Source organism: Diadema antillarum, unplaced genomic scaffold (assembly GCF_040938485.1).
Source record: "Diadema antillarum isolate AM-2024a unplaced genomic scaffold, OU_Dant_1.0 seq00000696_RagTag, whole genome shotgun sequence".
In the NCBI taxonomy this organism is placed as follows: Eukaryota; Metazoa; Echinodermata; class Echinoidea; order Diadematoida; family Diadematidae; genus Diadema; species Diadema antillarum.
In genome coordinates, this window is record NW_027271601.1 from 1,407,231 (window position 1) to 1,432,201 (window position 24,971).

Here is a 24,971-nt window from a genome sequence, read left to right on the forward strand (position 1 = left end):
TGTCCCTGATCAATACACTGTACCCCTGATCCAGGAAGCCATTGATGCCCTGAATGGAAACCACTGGTTTTCTGTCATAGACCTGAAGTCTGGGTATTATCAAATCCCTATGGCCGACTGCGACAAAGAGAAGACCTCATTCATTTGTCTGGTAGGATTTTTCCAGTTTGAAAGAATGCCTAAAGGAGTGAAAGGAGCCCCCGCTACCTTTTAGTGGCTGCTGGAACGATGCATGTCAGGTCTCCATATGTCCGAAGTTTTGGTTTATAAGGATGACGTCATCGTTTTAGGAAAAACTCTGGAGGAAATGGGAAGAACGCCTTTTCTGTGTTGACAGTCTACAGGAGTATGGTCTCAAGATTTCGCCTGAGAAGTGCCAGCTGTGCTATACCTTTATGAAGTACCTCGGGCACATAGTTTCTGGTGAAGGTGTGAGGATCGACCCAAGCAAAATGGAAGTATTCCAAGATTGGCCTGCTCCCAAGACCGTGCCTCCTTGGCTTCACCGGATATTACCGGAGATTCGTGAAGGGGTATTCCAAGATTGCCCGCCCGCTTCATGAATTGATTGCGGGCACAACACAAAAGGGTCTTATGAAGGAGGCTGGGAGACCCAAACCTTCAGCAAGTATATGCCAGAGGTGGACTCCACAGTGCTCTAGTGCCTTTGAACTCCTGAAGAAGGCCTTAATTATTGCATCTGTACTGGCGTTTGCAGACTTGCAGAAGCCATTTGTCCTCCAATTAGATGCGAGCCGAGACGGGCTAGGTGCGGTTCTCTGTCAGGATCATGACGGGCATCTGCGCCCGGTAGCATATGCCTGTCGTGGCCCCTCTAAGTCAGAGCGAAACTACCCAGCTCACAAGATGGAGTTCCTAGCATTGAAATGGGCAGTTGCTGAACGCTTCAAAGATTACTTGTACCTTGCTAAAAACACAACGGTATTCACGGACAACAACCTTCTGACATATGTTTTCAGCAAAGCTAAATTAGACGCAACGGGCCACAGATGGGTATCAGAATTGGCAAATTACGACATCACCATCCACTACCGTCCAAGCAGAGTAAACATCAATGTCGACGTACTTTCCCGGCTACCCAAGGTTAGAGGTACAGATGACTACGCAGACCTCAGCTACCTTGAGGCACGGCTGAGAAATGAGGTTGCGGAACTGGACCAACAGATCAGACTTGAAAGCTACAAATGCTGTCCTGATGTCTATGTTTACCAAGGAGGACACACATTCTGCACACCTACTTTTTAGTCCACTGGCCACCTACCTTTCAATATGCTCTGACGCCATACGAGACAACTACGAATTCCTACACATCAGTAATGTGTCTAGCCCTACCAACTGGGAGAGTGCTGAGAATGCAGACATAACAATCAAGAAGGTTACTTCTTGGGTTCAGGCTGGTCACAAGCAAATGGACACGCCATGAAGATGCCAGAGGAACGTATCCTTGCAAGAGAGCTTCCCAAGCTGAGACTCATCGAGGGCGTGCTTCGTAGGATGCTAAAGAACCAAGATGGCGAGCCTGTTTATCAACTAGTGCTTCCTGAGTTTCACAGGATGGATGCACTTCACAGACTCCATGACGAACATGGACATTTAGGGACAGACAAGACTTCTTCCCTCATTCAGGCTAGGTTGTATTGACCCAAGATGGCCCTGGACATTGAGGAGTGGATAGGGGACTGCAGAAGGTGCCTTGCCTGCAAAATTCTTCCGACCAGAAGTGGACCTCTCCACAGCATCCAGACGACTCAACCAATGGAGTTGGTCTGCATGGACTTCCTGGCTTTGGAAATTGATGAAAAGGGTTTCAAGTCGATTCTAGTCGTAACCGACCATTTCACTAGGTACGCACAGGCATTTCCCAAGAGAGATCACTTTGCTCATACTGTCGTTAAAACTCTATGGGAAAAGTACTTCGTGCACAATGGCCTACCTCAATGGCTACATTCAGACCAGGACCGAGAGTTTGAGGGAAAGGTCATAAAGGAATTGACTACATTCCTAGGTTTCAAGAAGTTTGGTACCACACCATACCATCCCCAAGGGGACCAACAACCTGAACGTTTTAACCGTACACTCCTGGACATGTTAGGTACTCTGACTGAAGAGCAGAAAGTCAATTGGAGCCAACACATAGCGAGCCTGGTCCACGCTTACAATGCTACAAAGTCAGCGAGCACAGGGTACAGTCCCTACCTGCTCGTGTTCGGCAGGGAAGCAAAACTCCCAATCAACGTAACATTCAACACTAATCGTCCAGATGGGACATCTGCCCTGGACCACGTGAAGTACGTGTCACAATTCAGAGCAAGCTTGCATAGAGCCTACCGTGCTGCTCAAAAGGCATCAGAGAAATCTGCTGCATCAAACAAGAAGGGATATGATCAGCGGGTGAGAGGAGACAAGCTCATGAAAGGAGATCGCGTTTTCACCTGAAAGTTGGGGCTGAAAGGTCGTTATAAGCTTGCATATTGCTGGGAATCTGATGCTTACAGTGTTGTAGGCCACAATGACCCTTCCCTCCCCCTATACCGGGTGAAACCTGAAAATGGTGGTCCAGTCCGGTCGTTACATCGGAATCTTCTACTCCCTACCGGTTGCACGAATGACCATGACAAAGCGCCAAATGGGAGTTCAAGGGACCAAGAACTACAAGTAAACTTCCAAAGAACAGATCGCGTTACACTCCCTGAAGTGTTCGAGGATCTGACGACATGAGTGAGTCAGAGAGTGGAGGCTGGTTTGTTCTCAAACAACCGCCAACAGCCATTCGACCTGGATATAAGGTGGGACTACTTCACTTGGTTAAACACCCTGCTCTTTGCGATGAATAAATGAAGCGGGATATTTTACATGCATGAGTTATGACTTTCTCACACACGGGACCTCCATTTTATGTCCTATCTGAGGGGCAAAAGTCTGCAACATTTTCTAGGGTCAAGGTGTTAGCAATATGCTGCTAATATCAAAATATCATTACCATGCATGATGTGATTTTTCTTGGAAAAAAAAAAAACCAACATTTTTTTTTCTCTTTTTTTTTTCCTGGAGAGCCAGTGCTATCTGTCCTTGGAGGAGTGGAGCTGAGGGAGAAGATCCACCTCCGGGAATCCATACAGGATGAGAAGAATAATCGCCATGGCGATGGTTGGTATTGCCAGCAGCCACTGGATGTCATCCACGACTTTGGTGTTAAAACTGTGAAGAGAAGAGACATTGTACAGGAATCTTTAATTACATACAGTACTCATGAGGCACAACAAAGTACAGTGTAACCAGGGCTTTATTGTACCTGGTACTGTAAAAGCTGTTATTTTCACAGGAGTTTAATTTCGGTGAATTTCAAGAATCACTGTTCAGGGTTGCCAACCTCTGGAGATCTAAAAACATGATATATGGTTAAAAATTTTGAAGGCCAAAATCATATTTTGGCATACTGCAAATGCAAAAATTTTTGCAGCGCATTAATTTTTGTGTACAGTATTTCACACTTCTTCTGGCTAGCATGAATTCTAAAACCCACAATAGTATCTTCCCAATTTTCTCTGCACATTTTGAATGGGTTGACAACTGCACACCACAGATTCAAGAACCTGCGAAAATGTTTTTTGAGCCGTTCAGCGCAAAAAATTACTCATGCAAAAATATCAACATTTACAGTAAAACTATGATAATTCCACATAGCATTTATGCTGAATCAAATTAAGGAAAAAACTTTTTTTTTCCACATAAAGCCAATATTATTTCCTATTTTCGGGAGAAAAAGCATAGTTAAATATTGTAAAACAGACCATTTGGCAGCTATGTAATTATTTGGCTGGTAAGAACAGGGTTAACAATTGGCCACATTTGCAAGGACAGACCTTGTGAGGAGTAATCACACAGATGATTATGTAAACAGTGATACCATTTGAATATCAATGAAAAGATGCCCTCAACTTTATCGAATTTCCTTCCAAAAATGATAGTGATACCATAAATACACATACCGAGACACGAAAAAAAGCATTGTTCATAATCTGAATGCTGTCAATTAATCTTAAAAGGATGTTTATGATGTAGTTATAACGGCTGATGCAGATTGCATTCTTCTGCATCCTTGCAAACTACACCTTGTCTTGTAATCCGATACCAAAGCTGAAACCATTGAGGAGGCATGTTATTGGTATTCAAAACGGAAATAACTGCCAAGTAGATACATCTTTCCATTCGCTTTGTCATATGATGTGACAGTTAAAAGGGCATCAATATAAGATTTTTGTAGTCATAAAACTCTATAAAATTTGACAACTAGGAGTAATAAATGAAGGGCTGAGGGTGATTCACTATGTAAACAAAACCTGGGGGGCATTTCATGAATCGTTTTGTCAGATATTTTTTCTGACAAACTGTTACAAGCTACTGAAATCCTTGCATCTGATTGGCTAAGAGCAAATTTGTCGGACAAATTTGTCGGACAAAACACTTCATAAAATGCCCCCCTGAAGACAATTTCATCTCAACCTGATGTACAATGAATAGTAATGAATGCTATCTTGGACAAATGGAGGATTAAAAATCTGTCATCTAATGAACAGCTGACATGGCTAGTAATCTGGCCTAGAATTGCCCAGGTATCTTATTGGCTCTCGGTTACCTACCCTCACTACCTGACCATAATGCCAATCAGGCAAAGGCACCCAGGTGAGTTCTACAGGAAAGCCACGGTCATAGTAGATGGATTAATAGGATTACATAATCACTGTTCATTAACAGGTAATCCAATGATATCTGTGCCAACAGATGAACATAGCTGTCAAGCGGAAATTCTGATTGAGGAACTGAGCTGAGTATGCATTAATCATTGTCAATCTGAGCTAATATCAAGGCTTGGAATGGTACAATACCTTGCTGCAAACGCATCTGTGAAGTCTTGCCCGTAGTTATTAGTCATGTGAACCTCAACGAGTGCTGTGATTGGACGGACAGGTGCAGCTACCTGAAGGCTGTGCCGACCTGGTCTGGTAAACAGTATTGGTGGATGCAGACTTATAGAGCCAACAGACACCTAAGCAACAGAAAAATCAGACCAAGGGGGTGCAAATTAAGGGGGCACTTGTGAACGTATCATCATTTCAAGTCTTCGGCAAAAGGGAAAACTGTTTTAATGGACACAATTATGGTAACATTTTTGAGACACTTTAAAGGGACTGTACAGTACTGGTTGAGGTAGGGATTCATGTTTTGAACATTCCTAAGTGAGATAATGAAATGCCTTTTATGAAATATGAAAGAGCATGTAATTTTAAGAAGGATTCAACGTTTATTTGATGAAAATAGGTTTTCAAATGGCTGAGATATCAAAAAAAGAGCTAATAATAAAAGGCGACATGCCCCAACTTTATTAGTATCTCTTTGTTTCACCTTGTTTTTGGATATCTCAGCCATTTCAAAACCAATTTTCATCGAATAAACTTTTGATACCCCTTAGAACTGCATGCTCTTTGACATCTCATAGAGTGGTTTCCGAATATCTCACAAAATGTTAAAAGCTAAATCTTCACCTCGACCAGAACTGTACACACCCTTTAATTTTACTGCTTAAGTGGGATAAAACTCAGCCAGAAGAGACACTTTTGTTATTAGATGTTCATACAAAATACAAACTTTGCACAAGAATACTACATTTGTAATTCCTGAAAGAGGAACATTCAAGAGATATAACCCCCCCCCCCAAAAAAAAAAAAAAAAAAGAACAAAAAAGAGAAAAATGTGACCATGGAATATTAAAAACAAAACATTTTGCAGTAATGGAATCTACCTGTACTAGTATGTACATTGTATCACAATATTGGTTACTCTGAACATTTACAAGTACTATCCTGACAACCATTAAGACATCAGATCAATTATATATCTCATATTCCTTTCTGTCAATCACCTGCTATTCATTACATCAGTAAACAGATCTGAAACTAAGCCTCATGATCAATAATTTATTAATTAGCGTTTCATGTTTCCTTCATCAAATAAATATACTACAAGTGTACAGGGCATAGACCGCTGGACACTCTCCTAATGTACTAGACTGTATGTACAGACTTGAAGACGAGATTTTAAATTACTTTGTTGCAATTATGCACAAGGACATTCTCTTGCATTATCTGAATAGAGTTCATGATTTGAAATGTAGAACTGATTGAAATGTCAAGAGTAGTTGGAAGAGATTTGCAACCCATCAATGTTCAAACTAAAAAAAGTGAAAATTTGTTGTGAAAAGTGAGTACAGTGCACTCCCTTTACAACGAACATGCTTATAATGAAATTTTGCTTACAACGAAGCAAAAATTCACATTGCAACATTATCCACACTATGAATTTTTAATGTCTATTTGTTTGGTTATAACGAAATTTTGATACAACGAAAGAAAACTGCCTGTCCCAAGGACTTCCTCATAATGGGAGTCCACTGTAAATTGTAGTTTAGGTGAAAAAAAGACAAACAGGAGACACAAAGTTCTAAATAATGACTTTGAATAGCATCAATATGCCTCTCTGCCATCTATGACTGGCTATACCTGAATGATGTATGTCTGTTTTGTCCTAGTTGACTGATCATCTTCAATGTCAAAGTCGACAGTAAAACTTGCACCACTGATGTAAGTCTTGAGTTTGGTCTCCACTGTCACAAAGACGCCATACTGCAGAGGAAATGAATAGTTTTGGCAGAAAAGAGTCAGAATGATCAACAGATAATGATGATGATGATCATGATGCACTGGATAATCTATGCTCTATCTCTTTGATGTGTAAACTTATTATAGACATTACTCTAACAGGAATCTTAGTACATGATGAATATTTAGGGGGTTGTCACATCAGGCTTGCGTCGAGGTGCATAGTGCGGCATACCAAATATGCTGAGCTTACTCCGTCCTACGCTGTGCCTATGCTGGCCTACATAACAATATGTCATGGGACTGCAAAGAAGTATGCTAGATGGATGCAAAAAATTATACATGTTTAAATTTTGTGCATACTTGCAGTGTAAAGTGCAGGATGCAGAAAATACCTGGTACAGTTTATATGCAGGTCTATGCAAGACTATGCTTCTGTACACCATGCCAATGCAAAAGTATGCTACCCTATGCCAGTCAAAAAAATAATAATAATAATAATACTCGAGGCTGGATCCAACCACATCTACACACTTCTTCTCATTCTTGCGATAGCTTGCTTCCTTCAAAATATTTCTTTCAGGAGTACACAGCCTAATTTTGGCGTACTATGTAAACCACACTACAAAAATTTATGCACACTTGGTGTGAAAGCCCCTTTACAAGATAATGAAATTACAAATTACGCATGGATTGAAGATGAGGCACAGGATGTGAAACATAAATACTTTCTAAACTCATGTCAATCGAAACTACAGCAAACTGAATACACAATTTCATCTTACAGATACCATTTCAGTATAATGCATTTGAACATGGGTAATCATAAATCTCTGTAATATCAGTGAGGCCGAGAACTTTCTATCAACCAAGTCATCACAAAGACATATCAAGCTACCTTTTTTTTTTATTACACTCTCAACTCCTGTACCTACAGCAACTACCTAAAGTGAAGGGTCTACTGAGAGTTGATACTTATTGTAACACATAACAACTTCAAAACAACTTTGCAGTGTGTTCAATATTCAGTATGATAAGCAATGCACCATTCACATTGAAACAGTTGTTCACATGTTCTCTATGCACACAACTTTCATCTATATATTCTGTAAAATGTAAAAAATGCACATGATGTTCACCTATACATTCTGTATAATGTAAACACACACACACACACACACACACACACATAAATAAACAATTCACTTCAATGGAACAAGGATGGATCCATTGTTTACAATTCATTTTAACCCGTTGAGGACAAGTCCCGAGTATACTCGGGCAGGTGTCTGTGGGAAATGCTCGTTGTAGCAAAATCAGTCCGTCCTCAATGGGTTAAATGGCAGCCAACAAGGATGGATCTATTGTTTACAATATAATTAAGCTACAGCTGCCTGAATACCACTAATTCAATAGTTTCAAAAAGCAGACGTACCTTCCGTTTCCTGAAAGAGACTTTATTGTCATTTGTGGAGCCAGACCATCTCATCGCTGTGTTCTCACGAAGAAGGTCGCTGTCCTCCAACCCCTCACCCTCATCACCAGACGTCGACATCAACAAGATGCTGCCGTGCATCGTGGCAGCCACTATCTCCAGCCCAGGGGTACTCGGGATGATGTCTGCAACTTTCAGCGGGGTCAAAGACCTTTCGGCAAGGTCGATGTCCTCGATGCAGGGTCCCTCACCGGAAGTGGCAATGATGTACATGTTACCATCGTAGCTGGTGACGACCTACAGAAATGACATTTATATCACATGCTTTAAAGTGACAAACACATCATCGCATTGGCATGAGAAAGTTTTTAAAATGTAAATGGCCATACTCATGAAGTTTTCAATTCTCAGAAGCCAAAGATCGTTGCTGGGGTGACAAGACTTTGTATCTCAAATTTTGGTGAAAATGATTTTTTTTTTTTTTGGATTATTGGTCAGATAATCAGTTAGTTGATGTTCTATTCAAATCCCAGCTGTCTAACCCCCAAAATGAAGCCATCATGGCATGTCAAAGGAAAGGCTCTTCTATTTGACATGGTGCTTTGGCTGTCATGTTCTTTTGCTCTCCTGAACATTTGACATTTTGCATATAGGAGGTCTTGTCGCCCCAGCGACGATAATATATAGGTTGTAATGATCGGATTTGAAGCTCCAGTTGTCCTATTTGATTTCAAATTTGTCACCACCTACAACCATGCGCTTACAAATACAGTTGAACCTCTCGTATCCGGACAAGTCGGGACCGGGGATCATCCGGATAAGGGATTTGGCCGGATACGGGAGACTCAATGCTTTATACATGTACATATACATACACACGTACTGATGTAGCCCATTGTAGTACCACATGTAGTAATGTGTATACTGCAACCTTTTCATTGTTACACTCACTAACAGACCCCAAAATAGAGGTTCGTGTTTGCAAGAATGAAATCATTTTCTTTTATAAATTCTTGGGATGATTTACCTAAATAATCATTAAGAAATGCATCAAGTATATGTAATTCATGTGTTTTTGTGCAGGAGTTCTAAAGGAGTTGGGAATCCCCCTTTCCTCCTGTAATCATTAAAAAAAAAATCACGGCAAGATTGCGTCCGTATAATAGAGAGATCCGGATAAAGGGAGGCCGGATAAGAGAGGTTCAACTGTACTCAAGCCCTCCTGAGAAATTTGATAAGAGGAAAAATGAAACCACAACAGATGCTGAAAATGAAATGGATGAGCACAGGCTAGAGTTCATACACAATAATGCAGAGATGAAATTCAAGAACTTTTCAACAACTACACATGGACTTGTTTTCCTTCCCAAGGAGTAGACACTTGATACAGAAAACTTGAAGAAAAAAATTGTCTACTCCCCTTTAAATTGGTTTGCCTAATCAACTTCAAAGCAAACCTCTCTGAAAAACATAGTTACAAATACAAATAGATTCCCAAAAAGAGAGAGAAAAAGTAAACAAAAATAATATAACATGGACTTCTGTCAATTATTTTTCTCACAAAGACTTGCTTTCCTGAACTTTCCACAATGAATGACTTTGCAAAACTTTTTACTGACATGAGTTTTAAATCAAAACAGTTCCAGGATGTTTTGGAGGGGGAAAAATTGATGTACCTTTCAAAATTAACCATATTTCAAGACTTTCTAATTGATCTCTGTGATCAATCTGGGTGGGTGATTAATGGCTATTCTAAGATCAAAAAGTGCCCTAAAAAGAGCAAATATTAAAAAAAACTTCAAATGGCTTAGTATGATGAAATGTGACCGTGCACCTCAAAACGAACATAAAGTCACACACACCGATTTTGCGTGAGGACTGAAAATAAGTGAAATGGGTCAACCTCGCCGAACTTGACTTTTTCATATTTTCTAAAAGAGCGGGTGTTCTTCTACGTTATGTTAAAATTTGGTATCATAAAATGGGCAGGAAAGTGTGTTTTTTTAGCAGTTTATCTCGAACATTTTTGGTAGAATAGTGTGATTAGGTGTGTCTTTAGAATCCCTTTTTCATTTCTGAAAAACCTTGTCCACACTCTTCACTTTCAACTCTAATAACTTTTGAAAGGATAGTGCTACTGCTTTGAAAGTTGGCATTAATTATGGACAGAATGTGTTAATGAGGCATGCTTCATTTCAGTTTAATCTGATAATCCCTTCATTGTTGTTACTCTGGTGGTTTACTTCCTGTTTTTTGTCCCATTAATCGCACAGCCAGCACGGTTTGGTAAAGATTAAGTGCTTGAATAGACACTGTACTTCAGAGCCTCTTTTCTCAGTTCAAACTTTTCCTGAGTTTGTGCTTTCTTTCCAATATTTAGATAGGTTAGGAGAGTCCATTTGATTTGAGTTATACATCATTTTAAAGCTTAACGTCTGTTCTTTCAGAATATGGTCCTAACTAAAAATTCATGTCTGGCATTTTTTTGTTCGTTTTGAGGTGCAGGGTCACAAATATAAAAAAAAAAAAACTTCAAATGGCTTAGTATGATGAAATATTACTAGTCTGATGCTTTATTTCATTTGCCCTTTCACCTGTAGACAAACAGATTTGTATTAACACCCTGCAGGAAAGCATAACATATGTGACCCTGCACCTCAAAACAAACAAAAAGTGGCCAGACATGAGTTTTTAGTTGAGGCTATATTCTGAAAGAGCAGACATTAAGCTTTAAAATGATGTATAACTAAAATCATACGGACTCTCCTAACCTATCTAAATATTGGAAAGAAAGCACAAACTCAGGAAAAGTGTGAACCGAGAAAAGAGGCTCTGAAGTACAGTGTCTATTCAAGCGCTTAATCTTTACCAAACCGTGCTGGCTGTGCAATGAATGGGACAAAAAAACAGGAAGTAAACCACCAGGGTAACAACAATGAAGGGATTATCAAATTACACTGAAATGAAGCATGCCTCATTAACACATTCTGTTTATAATTAATGCCAACTTTCAAAGCAGTAGCACTATCCTGTCAAAAGTTATTAGAGTTGAAAGTGAAGAGTGTGGACAAGGCTTTTCAGAAATGAAAAAGGGATTCTAAAGACACACCTAATCACACTATTCTACCAAAAATGTTTGAGATAAACTGCTAAAAAAACACACTTTCCTGCCCATTTTATGATACCAAATTTTAGCATAATGTAAAAGAAGACCCGCTCTTTCAGAAAATATGAAAAAGTCAGGTTCGGCTAGGTTGACCCATTTCACTTATTTTTAGTCCTCACGCAAAATCAGTGTGTGCGACTTTATGTTCGTTTTGAGGTGCACGGTCACATATCAACCCTCAATGACACCGGTACCGAAGGCACTCTTATTTTCATGTCCATACACGTTAGGGACTGTTTCTTGACACCTGTCTGACATTGGCCTCACAAAGATATAGGGCCTATTGTGTTAAAAAACATTAAATCAATTATCAGCAGTTCTGACATGCTCAGACAAGTTTTTCTCCACAATATCTTGTAAAAACTTGCATATTTTTCCATGTCTACTAAACAATATACTGTTCTCAAAGAGTGATTCCTAATATTGCACTTTACAAAGTCATTATGCATTCAAGACCCCTTCTGCACTTTGCAGATGAGAGTCATACTACCTTCATTCAGACCAAGAACAAGATTTGGACCACAAGACTTGGATTAATGAGGAGCTAAATCCAAGTGGATTATAAATCTCAACAAGGGTGAACACTACAATATAAACAATGGAAATTTACAGGGCACAAGGTCAACGGGATGTGAGTTATTTACCAGGGTATGGGAACTCGGGAGCTGACTGGCAGTTTTTATCGTCGTTTGAAATGAATTGAACCAATGACACGGCGGCCTAACCACAAATCAATGCCCACTGGTGATCAACAGGAAACAAGCACACATTGACACAGATGGGATAATCTATAGACGACAGCACAGCTGGTATTTACACGGAAAGAAATAACGGAATACCTTGAAAAGGTGCAATGACGTCACAAATAAGAGCCCAGTAACCGTCACTGCCCACAAGTTAACCCATTGAGGACGAGTCCCGAGTATACTCAGGCAGGTGTCTATGGGATATGCGTGTTGTAGCAAAATCAGTCCGTCCTCAACAGGTTAATGTAGACATACAGTACAAACGCGCGAAAACATGCAACTAAGTGGCCTAACCACAATGGCAAACACACAAAAACAAGTACAACACATGCATATTCTGATTCTAAGGTGGAATATCTATTTCTTGGTAAAGGGTGATGACATAATTTGCCAGCTTGGTCTTACTCATGGCTGCCCAATCCTTACAACATCAAGTTGACGACAGAAAGTCACTGCCTCACCCTGTCTCTGATATGTGACCTTGCCTCACAAAACCAACAAAAAGGCACAGGACCCAATCTTACATGAGGACTCAAAATAGGTGAAATGGGTCACCCTGGTCAATGTTTAGTTTTTTTCAACATTTTCTGCGAGAGCATATCTTCCTTTGTCTAACTTTAAAGTGTGGGATCATATTACCGATGAATGGATTTTTTTTTTCAGTTTTCTGGAACACTTTTGTTATTGGTCTTTTATAGTGATTAGGTATGCCTTAGAACGTCATGTACAAAGTATGCCCCACTGGGTGAGATTAGACCCTTTGTATTGAGTTATATGTCACTTTTAAGCCTAGAGTTTGCTCATTTAGAATCTGCAATTAACTCAAAATCCATGACTGGGACTTCTTGGTGGCTTTGCAATGCAGCGTCACATATGCTCAAATCAGCCACTGTGAAAACACTTCAGGCACTTACTATGTCTGGACTCTGTGATGTATTGGACAGAGTGGTGATCACAACATTGGAAACTAGCCTGCTTCCCAGGTACACAGGCCACTTAGGCAAAGGGTTACCAGTCTGACCAGACAGCGCCCAGACATAGCTGAGAATATAAAGCAAAAGAAAGACAATATCATGAAAACCTTACTACACTACGGCATTCATACCAAACATTGATATCTATAGTATCAAAATCAATTTATTTGAGCTAAATCTTTTCATAGGAAGCTTCATGGCTGATTCACTGTGAATACAACTTTATTTTCATTACTTTATATTCCATTACATAAGAGTGAAATCATGGGCTAAATTGTGTTACAGGTTCATAGGTCAAATAATCATTAATCAAAAAGTAATGCAGACAGATGAAGTAGGTTTGCCTGATGAAAGCCAGTGCATAACGAAGACTTCTCAGAAGACCCTCCGAACCACCAGTGACATCAACAGAAATACAAATTCCGTATAAACAATGGCTCACTTGAAGATTTCGATAAGGAATATGGAATGCATGTGGTACAGGAGCCTGCAAAATGCTGTGATGATCTGTGCGAAATCATGTTGAGTTTGAAACTTTGAAATCCTGGTAAAGTAGATATCTACATTTATTGGTGGGCATTACACATTCAAGAGTCCATCCCCTGATATACCAACTACCAATAAAAGTAGTGATTATTTTCAACTTCAAGCTACTAAAAGTCACTGTTGAGTGGCAGTACGATGAGTTTAAGTACCCATTATCACTTGGTATGATGACATCCATTACGGTGTCGCCATCCAAGTCAGCCAGGCGTGACCCCGGGAAGGAAGTGCCTGAAATCTGGGCTGACCATTTCTTGTTGCCATGGTTACTCAGACAAGTGACCTCTCCAGAGGTGTGTAAAGCCACTATCTCTAGGTTGCCATCACCGTCCAAGTCACCTACTGATATCTGACAAGGAGACATTGAGGAAAATAAATACAGTCAATATTTTGACAAACTTGCAGGGAAAGGGAAGCAAGACAAAATGTGGTAAAAGTTATGAAACTGAGAGATCCTCTTGAAATTAAAGAATGCGTTTCCTGCTTTCATTTGGAGAAACATTTTTCATAGTTTTACTTATTTCCTCCCCAATCCATAGTGTGAGATTACTTCCACTTGACAGAATAACCTTTGGATTTTAGACAGATAAAAAAATGCCATGTTCACTGGAAATAAAAATCCCACTTCAAATCCATATAGACTTATAACACACAATTAAAAAACCAGCTCATTGATGTCATTTAATTCTTTATTTGTGCTGCCATGATAACACATTTTCTGATCATCAACGCATTAAATGACTTTATTAATACCAAGAATAACAGAAGTGTGTGATACTTCCTGGAAAAAGTCATAAAACTACTCCATGGAATAGGGTGTGCACTGATAAATGACTAAACATTAGTGTGGGAAAACCTGATTCCTCATGCAGGCAAAATCAAAATGACTTATGTCTGCAGTGTTTTAGTATTACTTTGATACCAAGCAAAGCTTTCATGAAAACATTAGAGCTGTTTTGCACTGAACTTTGCCTTAATTCTTAATTATATTACACTGATACAGATGGGCAGTCAGTACTTTATTTTGCCAGATTTGCCACCATCATGTTATCTAGTACAACTCTTGTAAAATCACATCACTGATGCAAATACTTTGAAATAATGAAATATACCTTTAATCCTTCAGTTTAGGGTGAAACTGAAAGGTGCATATTTTCTTAGTTTATAAAGCATTGCATAACACATATTTGCTGATCACATTATGATGTTGCAATTTATTTTAGTGTTATAAATGTAAGTCACCTTTTCATGGATGTACATAACACGCAATTCAATTGCTGAAAAGGAACAAAGAAAGACCATTATTCAATATTGCATTGCATTGAATTGAATACCATGGTGAGAAAAAAAAAGATGTAATGTAACAGATAGTATCAGTGTCCACCCTGTGACTGATGGTCAGCTTTATAGGACTGTCCATTGACCTTCCAGTAGCCAGTTTTAAAGTATTATCTTCTCTTACATGATCAAATTTTCTCAATGCTTTGAGTTTTGACTGTCTCTTGGCATTAGAAATTCCATGTTGCATGCAATTTTGCAAAAAAATGCAAAAAATGGTGTTGCCAGCAATGTCCATCACTATCTGTGTTTTGTTAAGTTATTTTCCAATCTAATAAAATCATGATGTCATGTTTCCAACAGTTTTCTTTAATCACAGTGCAAATATCCAAGCAAAGTTTCACATCAAGGCTTCCTCAGTTCCTACTAATGTTATTGAGACTTGAGAGTCATCTGCTAAAAGTACGTTTTCCATCATAAACCATAACAGGATATGGCTAAGTCATAAGGGTAGAAGGCAAAAACAAAGGCATATAACCACGATACAAACAAGGACTGTGGGGTGATTACGATCCGCTCAGAAAAGAGCAGAAAATAGACTGACCTGACCACTGACGGGCTCGCTGAGACGAACAGGAAATCCCGATCTTGTCTGACCCTCCACATCAACTGCTACTACAAGGCCTGATGCGGTCACCATGACAACCACAGGGGGGTCATGGTTTCCATCCGGGTCCACTACCGTGGGAGAATGCAGGAGATAGGCGGGGACTGGGGCCGATTTCTGATGAGCGAGAGTGAAACGTGATGTCATTGATCCACCAAGGCACAGATAGTCATTTTCACAGGCTTCTACCATGGTTCTCCATGAGAATTAAACAATAAACACTTCCTGCTCGGCTTATCACTGTGTGTATCATAACTCAGACTGCATGAACTGCTGCTTATGTAGGCCAATACACAGGAAACATTAAAGCAAAGAAAAAAAAAAACGAATAAAGGGCACCATAGCATAAACAGCTCCTTTCACTTTGTTCATTTGCTTGTTATTGTTGCAATTTTGCTTATGAAATATCAATGCTATTGCTCTTGGTAGCTCTATTCAACAACACAACTTCACTTTGACAAACAAAAAATTGAGGTCACTAAAGCTATGCTGTACTAAAAACAAACTTTACTCTTTATCATTCTATCTAACTTGGAAAAGTTTTTCAGGGCTGATAATGCTGAAAACAATGCAGGGTCATTTCAGCGTACCTTTGATAGGTGTAGAGGAATCTGCCTGATGACCTCTCCACTGGTCAGATTCAGGATGACCAACGCACTTCCCACTACATCTGGGAGGATGTCGCCGGGACTGACCGTTCTAGGTAAACCGGAAATACGTGGACACAGGAGACATGGGCAAAAGTTAGGACACAGATTACCAACAAAGGTGGTTTTCTACTGTAATTGTGTACCACTAAGTGAAAAAAAAAAATGAAATAAAGATAAACAAGTAAAAGTAACACCCAAGACAAAGTTCACGTAAAACTGTATTATTACCACGGTCTATGGTGGCCACCTGCTTTTGAATGAATGACCGGACATGTGTTGTGGCGTATGTTACAGATATTACATGACAAAATCAAACTAGAATTATCACTGAAGGTGATTAATACCCCCGCCCCTAGTGTTGCTTTATAGTATGTGATGTCACGAGGGCAATGACGTTAATACCAAGTTTGTGCATTTTTGTCGATTTGGAAACAGAATAATTTTAGTTTACTGTACAATTACAGAGTTGACACTGAGTATAAAACTTACAGCAAATGGAAACATGCTTTCCCCCAGCATCACTACACTGAAAGATCATTATACACACCAAATTTGACCTTCATAGCTTGAATGGTTTATTTTGATACTAAAATGAGTGGTTACCATGGCAACACATTTTCCTTAAACTAACACATTGGTGTCTTGCAAAACTACACTTCTAGATCATGATACATACTAAATTGGACTTTAATTGCTCGAATGATGGAAAAGTTATTCGATCTGCAAGGTTTTGGTAAAATTGTGGTTACCATGGCAACGGTTTGTGTGACAAACACAAAAATTATGTGTTCCACATCTATACCTCAGGGCCATAATGCCTACCAAATTTGGTTTCAATTGCTTGAAACCTGTGGAAGAAGTTCACTCCATAGGATTAAAAAAAAAACATGTGGTTTCCATGGCAACGCATTGTCCGTTACAAATACAAAGGACATTTTGCAAAACTACACTTAAAGAGCATCATACACACCAAATTTCACCTTCATAGATCAAATGGTTCAATTTGATACAAAATGAGTGGTTACCATGGCAACACATTTTTCTTATATCAACACATTGGTGTCTTGCATAACTACACCTCACGATCATCATACATACTAAATTTGACCTTAATTGCTTGAATGATGTGGAAGTTACTCAATCCACAAGGTTTTGGTAAAATTATGGTTACCATGGCAACGCTTTGTTCGACAAACACAAAAATTATGTGTTCCACATCTATGCCTCAAGGCCATAATGCCTACCAAATTTGATTTCAATTGCTTCAAAACTGGAAGTTGTTCACTCCACAAGATTTCGAAGAAAACATGCGGTTACCATGGCAACGCTTTGTCAAGTACAAACACAAAGAGTGTCTTGCATAACTACACCTATAGATCATCATAGATACCAATTTTGAAATTGACTGCTTAAATACTATGGAAGTTATTCAATCCACAAGGTTTTGGTAAAATTATGGTTACCATGGCAACGCATTGTCCGACAAACACAAAAAACATGTCTTGCACATCTATACCTCAATATCATCATTTACCCTAAGTTTCATTTAAATTGCTTCAAAACTGTAGGAGGAGTTCGCGACGCAAGATTTTGCAACAGTCCGACTGACCGCCCACCCACCCGCCTGACCAACATCATGGTGATTCCTATTATACCCCCTTCACACTATGTGTGGCGGGGGTATAATTAAGACTGTATATAGTGGCCAACTGTTTACACAGACCATGTTATTTATAGTTCCCTGAGTGGTTGCTATGCACAGGTTTGATGCATTATGTTATCACATTTACCGGGGAAATTATCTGTACAATAATTTTTAAAAAAAAAGAAATTAGTTCAATGGTAACCTCTGATTGAGCACACAAATATAGGCCATGCATACATAACAAAATATTTCACTCTCAAATGTTGCACATGGGATAGTCTTCAAACGCTGCTTTGACAGAATTGAGAGGAAGTAGAAAACAGGTGTAAACTTCAGCAATACCGGCAGACTTAAAACCCAAAGTAATGCTAGTGGTATTTACTTAGTTTAACATGGAGCACCTTTGAACACCTGTACAACAGATGTACCAGTATCAAAAATGCTCTTCCACCACGCTTCCAGAGAGCAAGCTGGGAGCAGCATGGAGGAAAGTTTTCTGGGGTGGAAATGTTTACGAGGGAGGAAGCCGGGAGAGGAAGTGGACGGGGCCTGTCCTCAATAATCAGCTGATGTACTTTACACAGGTGGGAAACCAGACAAGGACTAAACATGGGTGGACAAAAGTGCAGGTGAAGAATGAGAATAAATATTGTAGTTGATGTTCATTGGTAGACTGGCACAGTTCCGGGATTGAATGCTCAAGAAGAAATTCTTTGGGGGCACATATTACATATGACATGAATGAATGTACTTCATATCGTACTTGTCTTTCTCAAAAACATACACAAAGTGATTCTTCACTAAGTTTAAAAAATGATGTATAAATGTCACTTAAATGTTAATTTTCTTACATAAGGATAATATTGACAAAAGGAGTAAAATGGTGTTTGAGTATTTTGTTTTCAGTCCACATCAATTCATCACATTGACTTGCTCTAAGCCTTGCTTTCCACTCTCAAATTTACTGCTCCAACAAAAGATTAATATTAAAGACAATTTGCTTTCCAGGATTGTTGCTTACAGTAAATCTAAGCTTTACAGATTCCAATAGTTTGTAAACACAGATGACTACCTTTAAAAATCTAGTTGATGCAATTGAATATCATGACAGATTCTACAGAGTGAAAGGCTGGAATTCACACAAGCAATTTAAATTTAGACCATGGGTTACATAAATTTTGAGAGCATAGTATTTCAGAGCTAATACTCCATCATGTACACTAACAGATGTTTAGCAATGAATGCACATCATGGTATTATAAGGTAACATGCTTTCCAATAACAAACAAGGAAAAGTAGAAATTACGCGGTGCGTAAAATATGTCCCCGCTGGAAGTAGCATTTAGTAGCAAAATGTACAATATAGGTAAAAAGATCAAGGTCAAAGGTGAAAGAAGTCAAGGGTCAAAATTCTATGTAGAAGTTTTGAAGCCCTCACCTAGTGCCATCACATAAAGCAAACGGAATCGAAATCGGGTTAGAAATGGCGAAGGAGTAGCATTTTGTAGCCAATGTACAATATAGGTAAAAAAAATCAAGGTCAAAGGTCAAAGAAGTCAAAGGTCAAAGAAGTCAAAGGTCAAAATTCTGTGTAGAAGTTTTGAAGCCCTCACCTAGTGCCATCACATAAAGCAAACGGAATCGAAATCGGGTTAGAAATGGCGAAGGAGTAGCATTTTGTAGCCAATGTACAATATAGGTCAAAAATCAAGGTCAAAGGTCAAAGAAGTCAAAGGTCAAAATTCTGTGTAGAAGTTTTGAAGCCCTCACCTAGTGCCATCACATAAAGCAAACGGAATCGAAATCGGGTTAGAAATGGCGAAGGAGTAGCATTTTGTAGCCAATGTACAATATAGGTAAAAAAAATCAAGGTCAAAGGTCAAAGAAGTCAAAGGTCAAAATTCTGTGTAGAAGTTTTGAAGCCCTCACCTAGTGCCATCACATAAAGCAAACGGAATCGAAATCGGGTTAGAAATGGCGAAGGAGTAGCATTTGGTAGCGAAATGTACAATACAGGTCAAAAATCAAGGTCAAAGGTCAAAGAAGTCAAAGGTCAAAATTCTGTGTAGAAATTTTGAAGCCCTCACTTAGTGCCATCACTTAAAGCAAACGGAATTGAAATCGGGTAACAAATGGCGAAGGAGTAGCATTTTGTAGCAAAATATAAAATATAGGTCAAAAATCAAGGTCAAAGGTCAAAGAAGTCAAAGGTCAAAATTCTGTGTAGAAGTTTTGAAGCCCTCACCTAGTGCCATCACATAAAGCAAACGGAATCGAAATCGGGTTAGAAATGGCGAAGGAGTAGCATTTTGTAGGCAATGTACAATATAGGTCAAAAATCAAGGTCAAAGGTCAAAGAAGTCAAAGGTCAAAATTCTGTGTAGAAGTTTTGAAGCCCTCACCTAGTGCCATCATATAAAGCAAACGGAATCAAAATCGGGTTAGAAATGGCGAAGGAGTAGCATTTTGAAGCAAAATGTACAATATAGGTCAAAGGTCAAGGTCAAAGGTCACAACTGAAATTCTGTATAGAAGTTTCAAAGCTCCCATGTAGTGCTATCATATAAAGCAAACAGAATCAAAATCGGGTTAGAAATGGCGAAGGAGTAGCATTTTGAACATTTTGATCACACACGGACGCACGGACAGACGGACACACGGACACACGGACACACGGACACACAGACACACACACGTACGGAGCCCGTTTCATAGTCCCCTGCTCGAACTCGTTCGGCGGGGACAATAATTATTTCAGATCACAGACTAAATAGAAACTGTGGATTTGATATCAGCCATCTTTGTACGTTTGGGTGAAAAAGTCTAGAAATGAATCGAAGTGCTTGGTGTCCATTTCCACAGCAGGATGTTCAGTGAACATCGGCCCATATGACAGGAAGGTTGTGAGAAGTGATTTCCTGCACAACTCGCACGATTCCGGGAAAGTAACTTTTAATGCAGTTTTCTCATAAGTCAACTCATGGCTCATATTAAAGACCATATTCACAAAACTCTGCATCTTCTGGCGTTTAACTCTCTAAACGTTTCTATCGAGGCATCGATGCCTTTTGAAGTTCTTCTCAAAGACCATCAAATTTCACCAACAGGCTGAATAAAGACATTACAGAATGTGTGTATGTTAATCAGCGTGAGTTGCCAAATGGAATAACTTGTGAATAGAATTTATGTGTGCACACTGAAACTTGCAAATAATGTCTATTTGAGATTTGAGATTCAACCCTCAACAACACCCCCTGTGCAACAACATGGGTGAGGGAGATAATCTTTGTTGAATATAATATTTGTTCATCCTGATAATTGAGTATCTGAATATAAGAACAACCCAAGTCCATGGAAGACCATTTCGAGTAAACTTAAAAAAACTTTATATTTTTTTTTATTTGTCCAATAATATTCTATTTAAGTGTAATGGGAAGGCAACATTGGTAACTTAGAACATATATTATTATGACAATTAACATTTACATTAATTGTGGAGAGGCCATTTTGTGTGATGGACCTGGATCGTTCTTTGAATCGTATGGACTTGGGTCGTTCTTTGATTCATATACATGACATTCTGCTATAGAGATGAGAGAAGGATGATAGAGGGCGCTATAATATGAATGTAAGAATGACCCAAGTCCTTCATTCTTACATTAATATACGATTTAACTCATTCATGTCAGGCACTTCCGGGGGTAATTAGGATTTATCATTTATACACAAGATGAGTCCATGCATAAGCTACAATTTCCCATGTCAGACTGAATTTGGCCAAAAATTGGACAGGGTCGTTCTTATATTCAGGTCTTCAATTGCATACAGGGAATACCCTTTGGATATGACACAAAGAGGTTAATTCACTTGTGAGGTATTTAAAAGAGACCATACATGATTTGCCATTACATGCTTACTAGAGGAGCCACTATTCTGTTCAAGACCCCCTCCCTCAACCCCAAACCCCCCCCCCAAAAAAAAAAGACTTGCACCAAAGAAGGCCATCCCCATTAGCTTCACCTACAAACCACATTAGATGATGTCAACAGATAACTGATTTGTCCTCTCTGAAGGTATCACCTTGTCTCATGAATGGAACACAATTATATTTGTAGGACAACAATGCATCAACAGAGAAAGAGACGATTTCCTATGAAATGAATGACAAAGAGAATATCACTACAGACTTGTCAATGGCAGACTGCTTTGTCTGGAATCTGTTAAAGGGATAGTATGGTATTGGTTGAGGTGAGGATTCAGCTTTTAACTTTTTGCAAGATACTTAGAAACCACTTTATGAAATCTTAAAGAGCATACATTTCTAACAGGATTTCAAAGTTTTTGATGAAAATTGGTTTTAAAATGGGTAAGATATCTAAAACAAAGTAAAACAAAGGGATCCTAATAAAAGGTGGGTGCCATCTTTTTTTTTTTAAGGATCACTTTGTTTGGGATATCTCAGCAGTTTCAAAAACAATTCATCAAATAAACGTTGAATTCCTCTAAGAATTATACGCTTTTCCATATTTCATAAGAGGTTTTTCATTATCTCAACAAAAAACAAAAAAATCATCATCAAGACATATTGGAAACCTGAAGCACCATCTCAACTGAAACTGTACCATCCCTTTAAGTACACCTACTGCTACAAAAAAGTGGTTCTCCTAGATTGATTTGGTGGTGTTGGGAAAGGATTAAGATCTCACATGCATACATTGTAGATAAAGCCACAAATCAAGCCAAACTCACGAAATGTAGAAAATACTTGAAACAAACATATAAAACATATCTAAAGAACTTGTCATAACTTTCTGTGGACATTTTCATGTTAAAATAAATAAACACATATCACTAATATTTCAAAGTCTTTATTCACAGAAGAAAGTTGCTCTGTGACACTATATCTATGCACACTGTATTACTACCGTCAAAATATGAGAAAAAAAATGTGCATAATACTTATTAGACTAGAATCAGTATCCATACAAATGTAGTTGTACTTGTCCTTGAACAACCTGTTTCAATCAAACAAGTTATCAGTATAAGCTAAGTTTTTCTATTTCCTGTCTTTATTTTCATTTGTTCATTTGTTTTGGGGGTATTTTGAGAGAAAAAGTTGGCATTATATGGCTTTGGTTTAGTTCGTATCAAACATGGTGTTCTCTACTTTCTAAGATATACATGCTATTGTGAAACATGATGCTTCAGCGGCAAAGTTTGAGTGTGAGTGCATATATACCAGGGTATTATGTGTGTGTGGGTGTGTGCATGCGTGCGTGAATGTGTGTATGTGTCTACTGGAACAAAAGCACAAGACTCTTGTTCATAATATATTACAACAGCTGATCCTTTCAGCTTGTGGTTACACAAAAGGAGAAACTCATTATCTATTTCATGCCCTTGTACATTTCCTTCTATTTGCACAACTTGCACATTTTGAATAGAATCTGCTAATCACTTGATCTGTTTATTCACATGTGAAACAACCCAGTGTTATTGTACACCTTTCCGCCACGCAAAAGTTGGCAAAATCAAGTACTAACATGCTGCTTTATCCACTACAGGGAAATCATGTGATATTCTTCTGCACACTGTGTTTCCATGGCAACAGATATTGCAGTGGTAAAGTGATCTAAATATGCTGTCTCACTCTGGTCATAGATCTCACCTGATTTGAGACTGTGATGATACACCTACGTATTAAAAGGTTTGACACAGGTCATGTGGTTTAACAGACTGCTGATCTGCCTACTGGTACCACAAGGTATCAAACAACATTGTGCAATGTATACAAGATGTGTCAATTGTCTCTGGTAACCAGGATATTATGAACTAATGTATACCTAACACAGTCAACCACAATCAATCTCTGCTTTGCTGTATGACTCAAACAAAGATAGTTTTTGAAATACCGCATGGGCCTAAAGAAACATCTGGATTCATATGAAAAAAAAAACACAGAAAATTCTTGTAAGAAGCTAATAATGAGATACTCAAGGTATTCAAGTATGGAAAAACTCAAATGTTTTACTTCTAATGGAGATGACTATAACCTGTATGGTATCATAATGTAGAATGAAAGAGATTCATATTCACATTAAACAATATGGTAAGAACATTTAGATCGTTATCATCAGATTGCCACTCACAGACCAGGGATTTCAAAACTTTTCTTTCGTGAATATAATTGATACCTGATTTCTTGAAATCTCTTTATCATTTGTTTGATGGTAGATGACATCAGTCATGTGCTGTTTGATAGTTGGCATTCTACCACACAAGTCCTTTCAGGACAGCAATTTTAATTACAATTTCTCTCTCCAACAGCTCTTTCCCCACAGGAGTCTTACCAAGGATCCACCCAAGTCCGCATTCTCAATAGCTTACTTCCTTCGTTTTTTCTCACTTCATTTTGTGATATGCATCTTTTTCAATTCCTCTCACTTATCTCTATTATTTTCCACCATTTCCTTCCCCCTCTCCTTACTCCTTTCTGGTTCATCTTTCTCCTCCGACCAACTTGCAAACAATTATACCTGATTATCACTCTATTCTTCCCTACAAGCTGTCCCTGTCTCCTATCCTTCCGTCTCCATTAGGACAGCCTCAGCTTCCAGCTCACAGCTGCCCTTTGACTATCACTAAATTGCCTTCCTTTACACTCTCCCCTTGCCGCTTCCCTCCTCAACTCTCCTCTCTCTAGGTTCTTCTTTCACCAACCACCAGTCCTTTCAAGGACTACATGCACGTGGTGTCACTGCAAACCTCTCTTTCAAGTTATTACTTGTATCATATAGAGGATTAGAAGTATTTTCCCAAAATGCTGCATTCTAAAACAAAAACAACAAAAATATCACACTATGCAACCATTTTTTTTTTGTAAGTAAAAATGATCTCACAAACTTGTAATTTAAGTATTCACTGGTTGAATTCCAATGCTATAATAAGTGCCTTAATTCTGCTTCAGTCCAGTCCCGTTAACATTTTCCTTTGTAGATGCTTTACAGTCATTTCGTAATACATAATAAACAAAGTGACAAATCATAGAGAAATAATATGATATCACATACTGCATACGCCGAATATTTCGCGAGGTTTTTATTTTCGCGAATTTCGTGAGTCAGGTGCTATTCACAAAATTAAAGATTCGCAAAAATAATGACTCTGATCCCGATATTCAATGTGACACA

The 24,971-nt window shown here is 38.7% G+C and overlaps 1 protein-coding gene across 1 annotated transcript in view; it reads right to left on the reverse strand.

Annotated features, from left to right (window-relative positions):
* Window positions 1–2,801: 2,801 nt before the first annotated feature.
* LOC139737597 (uncharacterized) overlaps window positions 2,802–24,971 on the reverse strand; it is a 47,269-nt gene continuing 25,099 nt past the window's right edge. The window contains exons 6-13 of the mRNA XM_071648277.1: window positions 16,077–16,185; window positions 15,424–15,603; window positions 13,694–13,890; window positions 12,939–13,065; window positions 8,113–8,409; window positions 6,579–6,701; window positions 4,908–5,068; window positions 2,802–3,219 (exon numbers count right to left, since the gene is read on the reverse strand). Coding sequence (XP_071504378.1) covers window positions 3,081–3,219; window positions 4,908–5,068; window positions 6,579–6,701; window positions 8,113–8,409; window positions 12,939–13,065; window positions 13,694–13,890; window positions 15,424–15,603; window positions 16,077–16,185 — 1,333 coding nt within the window. The 3' untranslated portion in view covers window positions 2,802–3,080. The remainder of the gene's footprint in view (window positions 3,220–4,907; window positions 5,069–6,578; window positions 6,702–8,112; window positions 8,410–12,938; window positions 13,066–13,693; window positions 13,891–15,423; window positions 15,604–16,076; window positions 16,186–24,971) is intronic.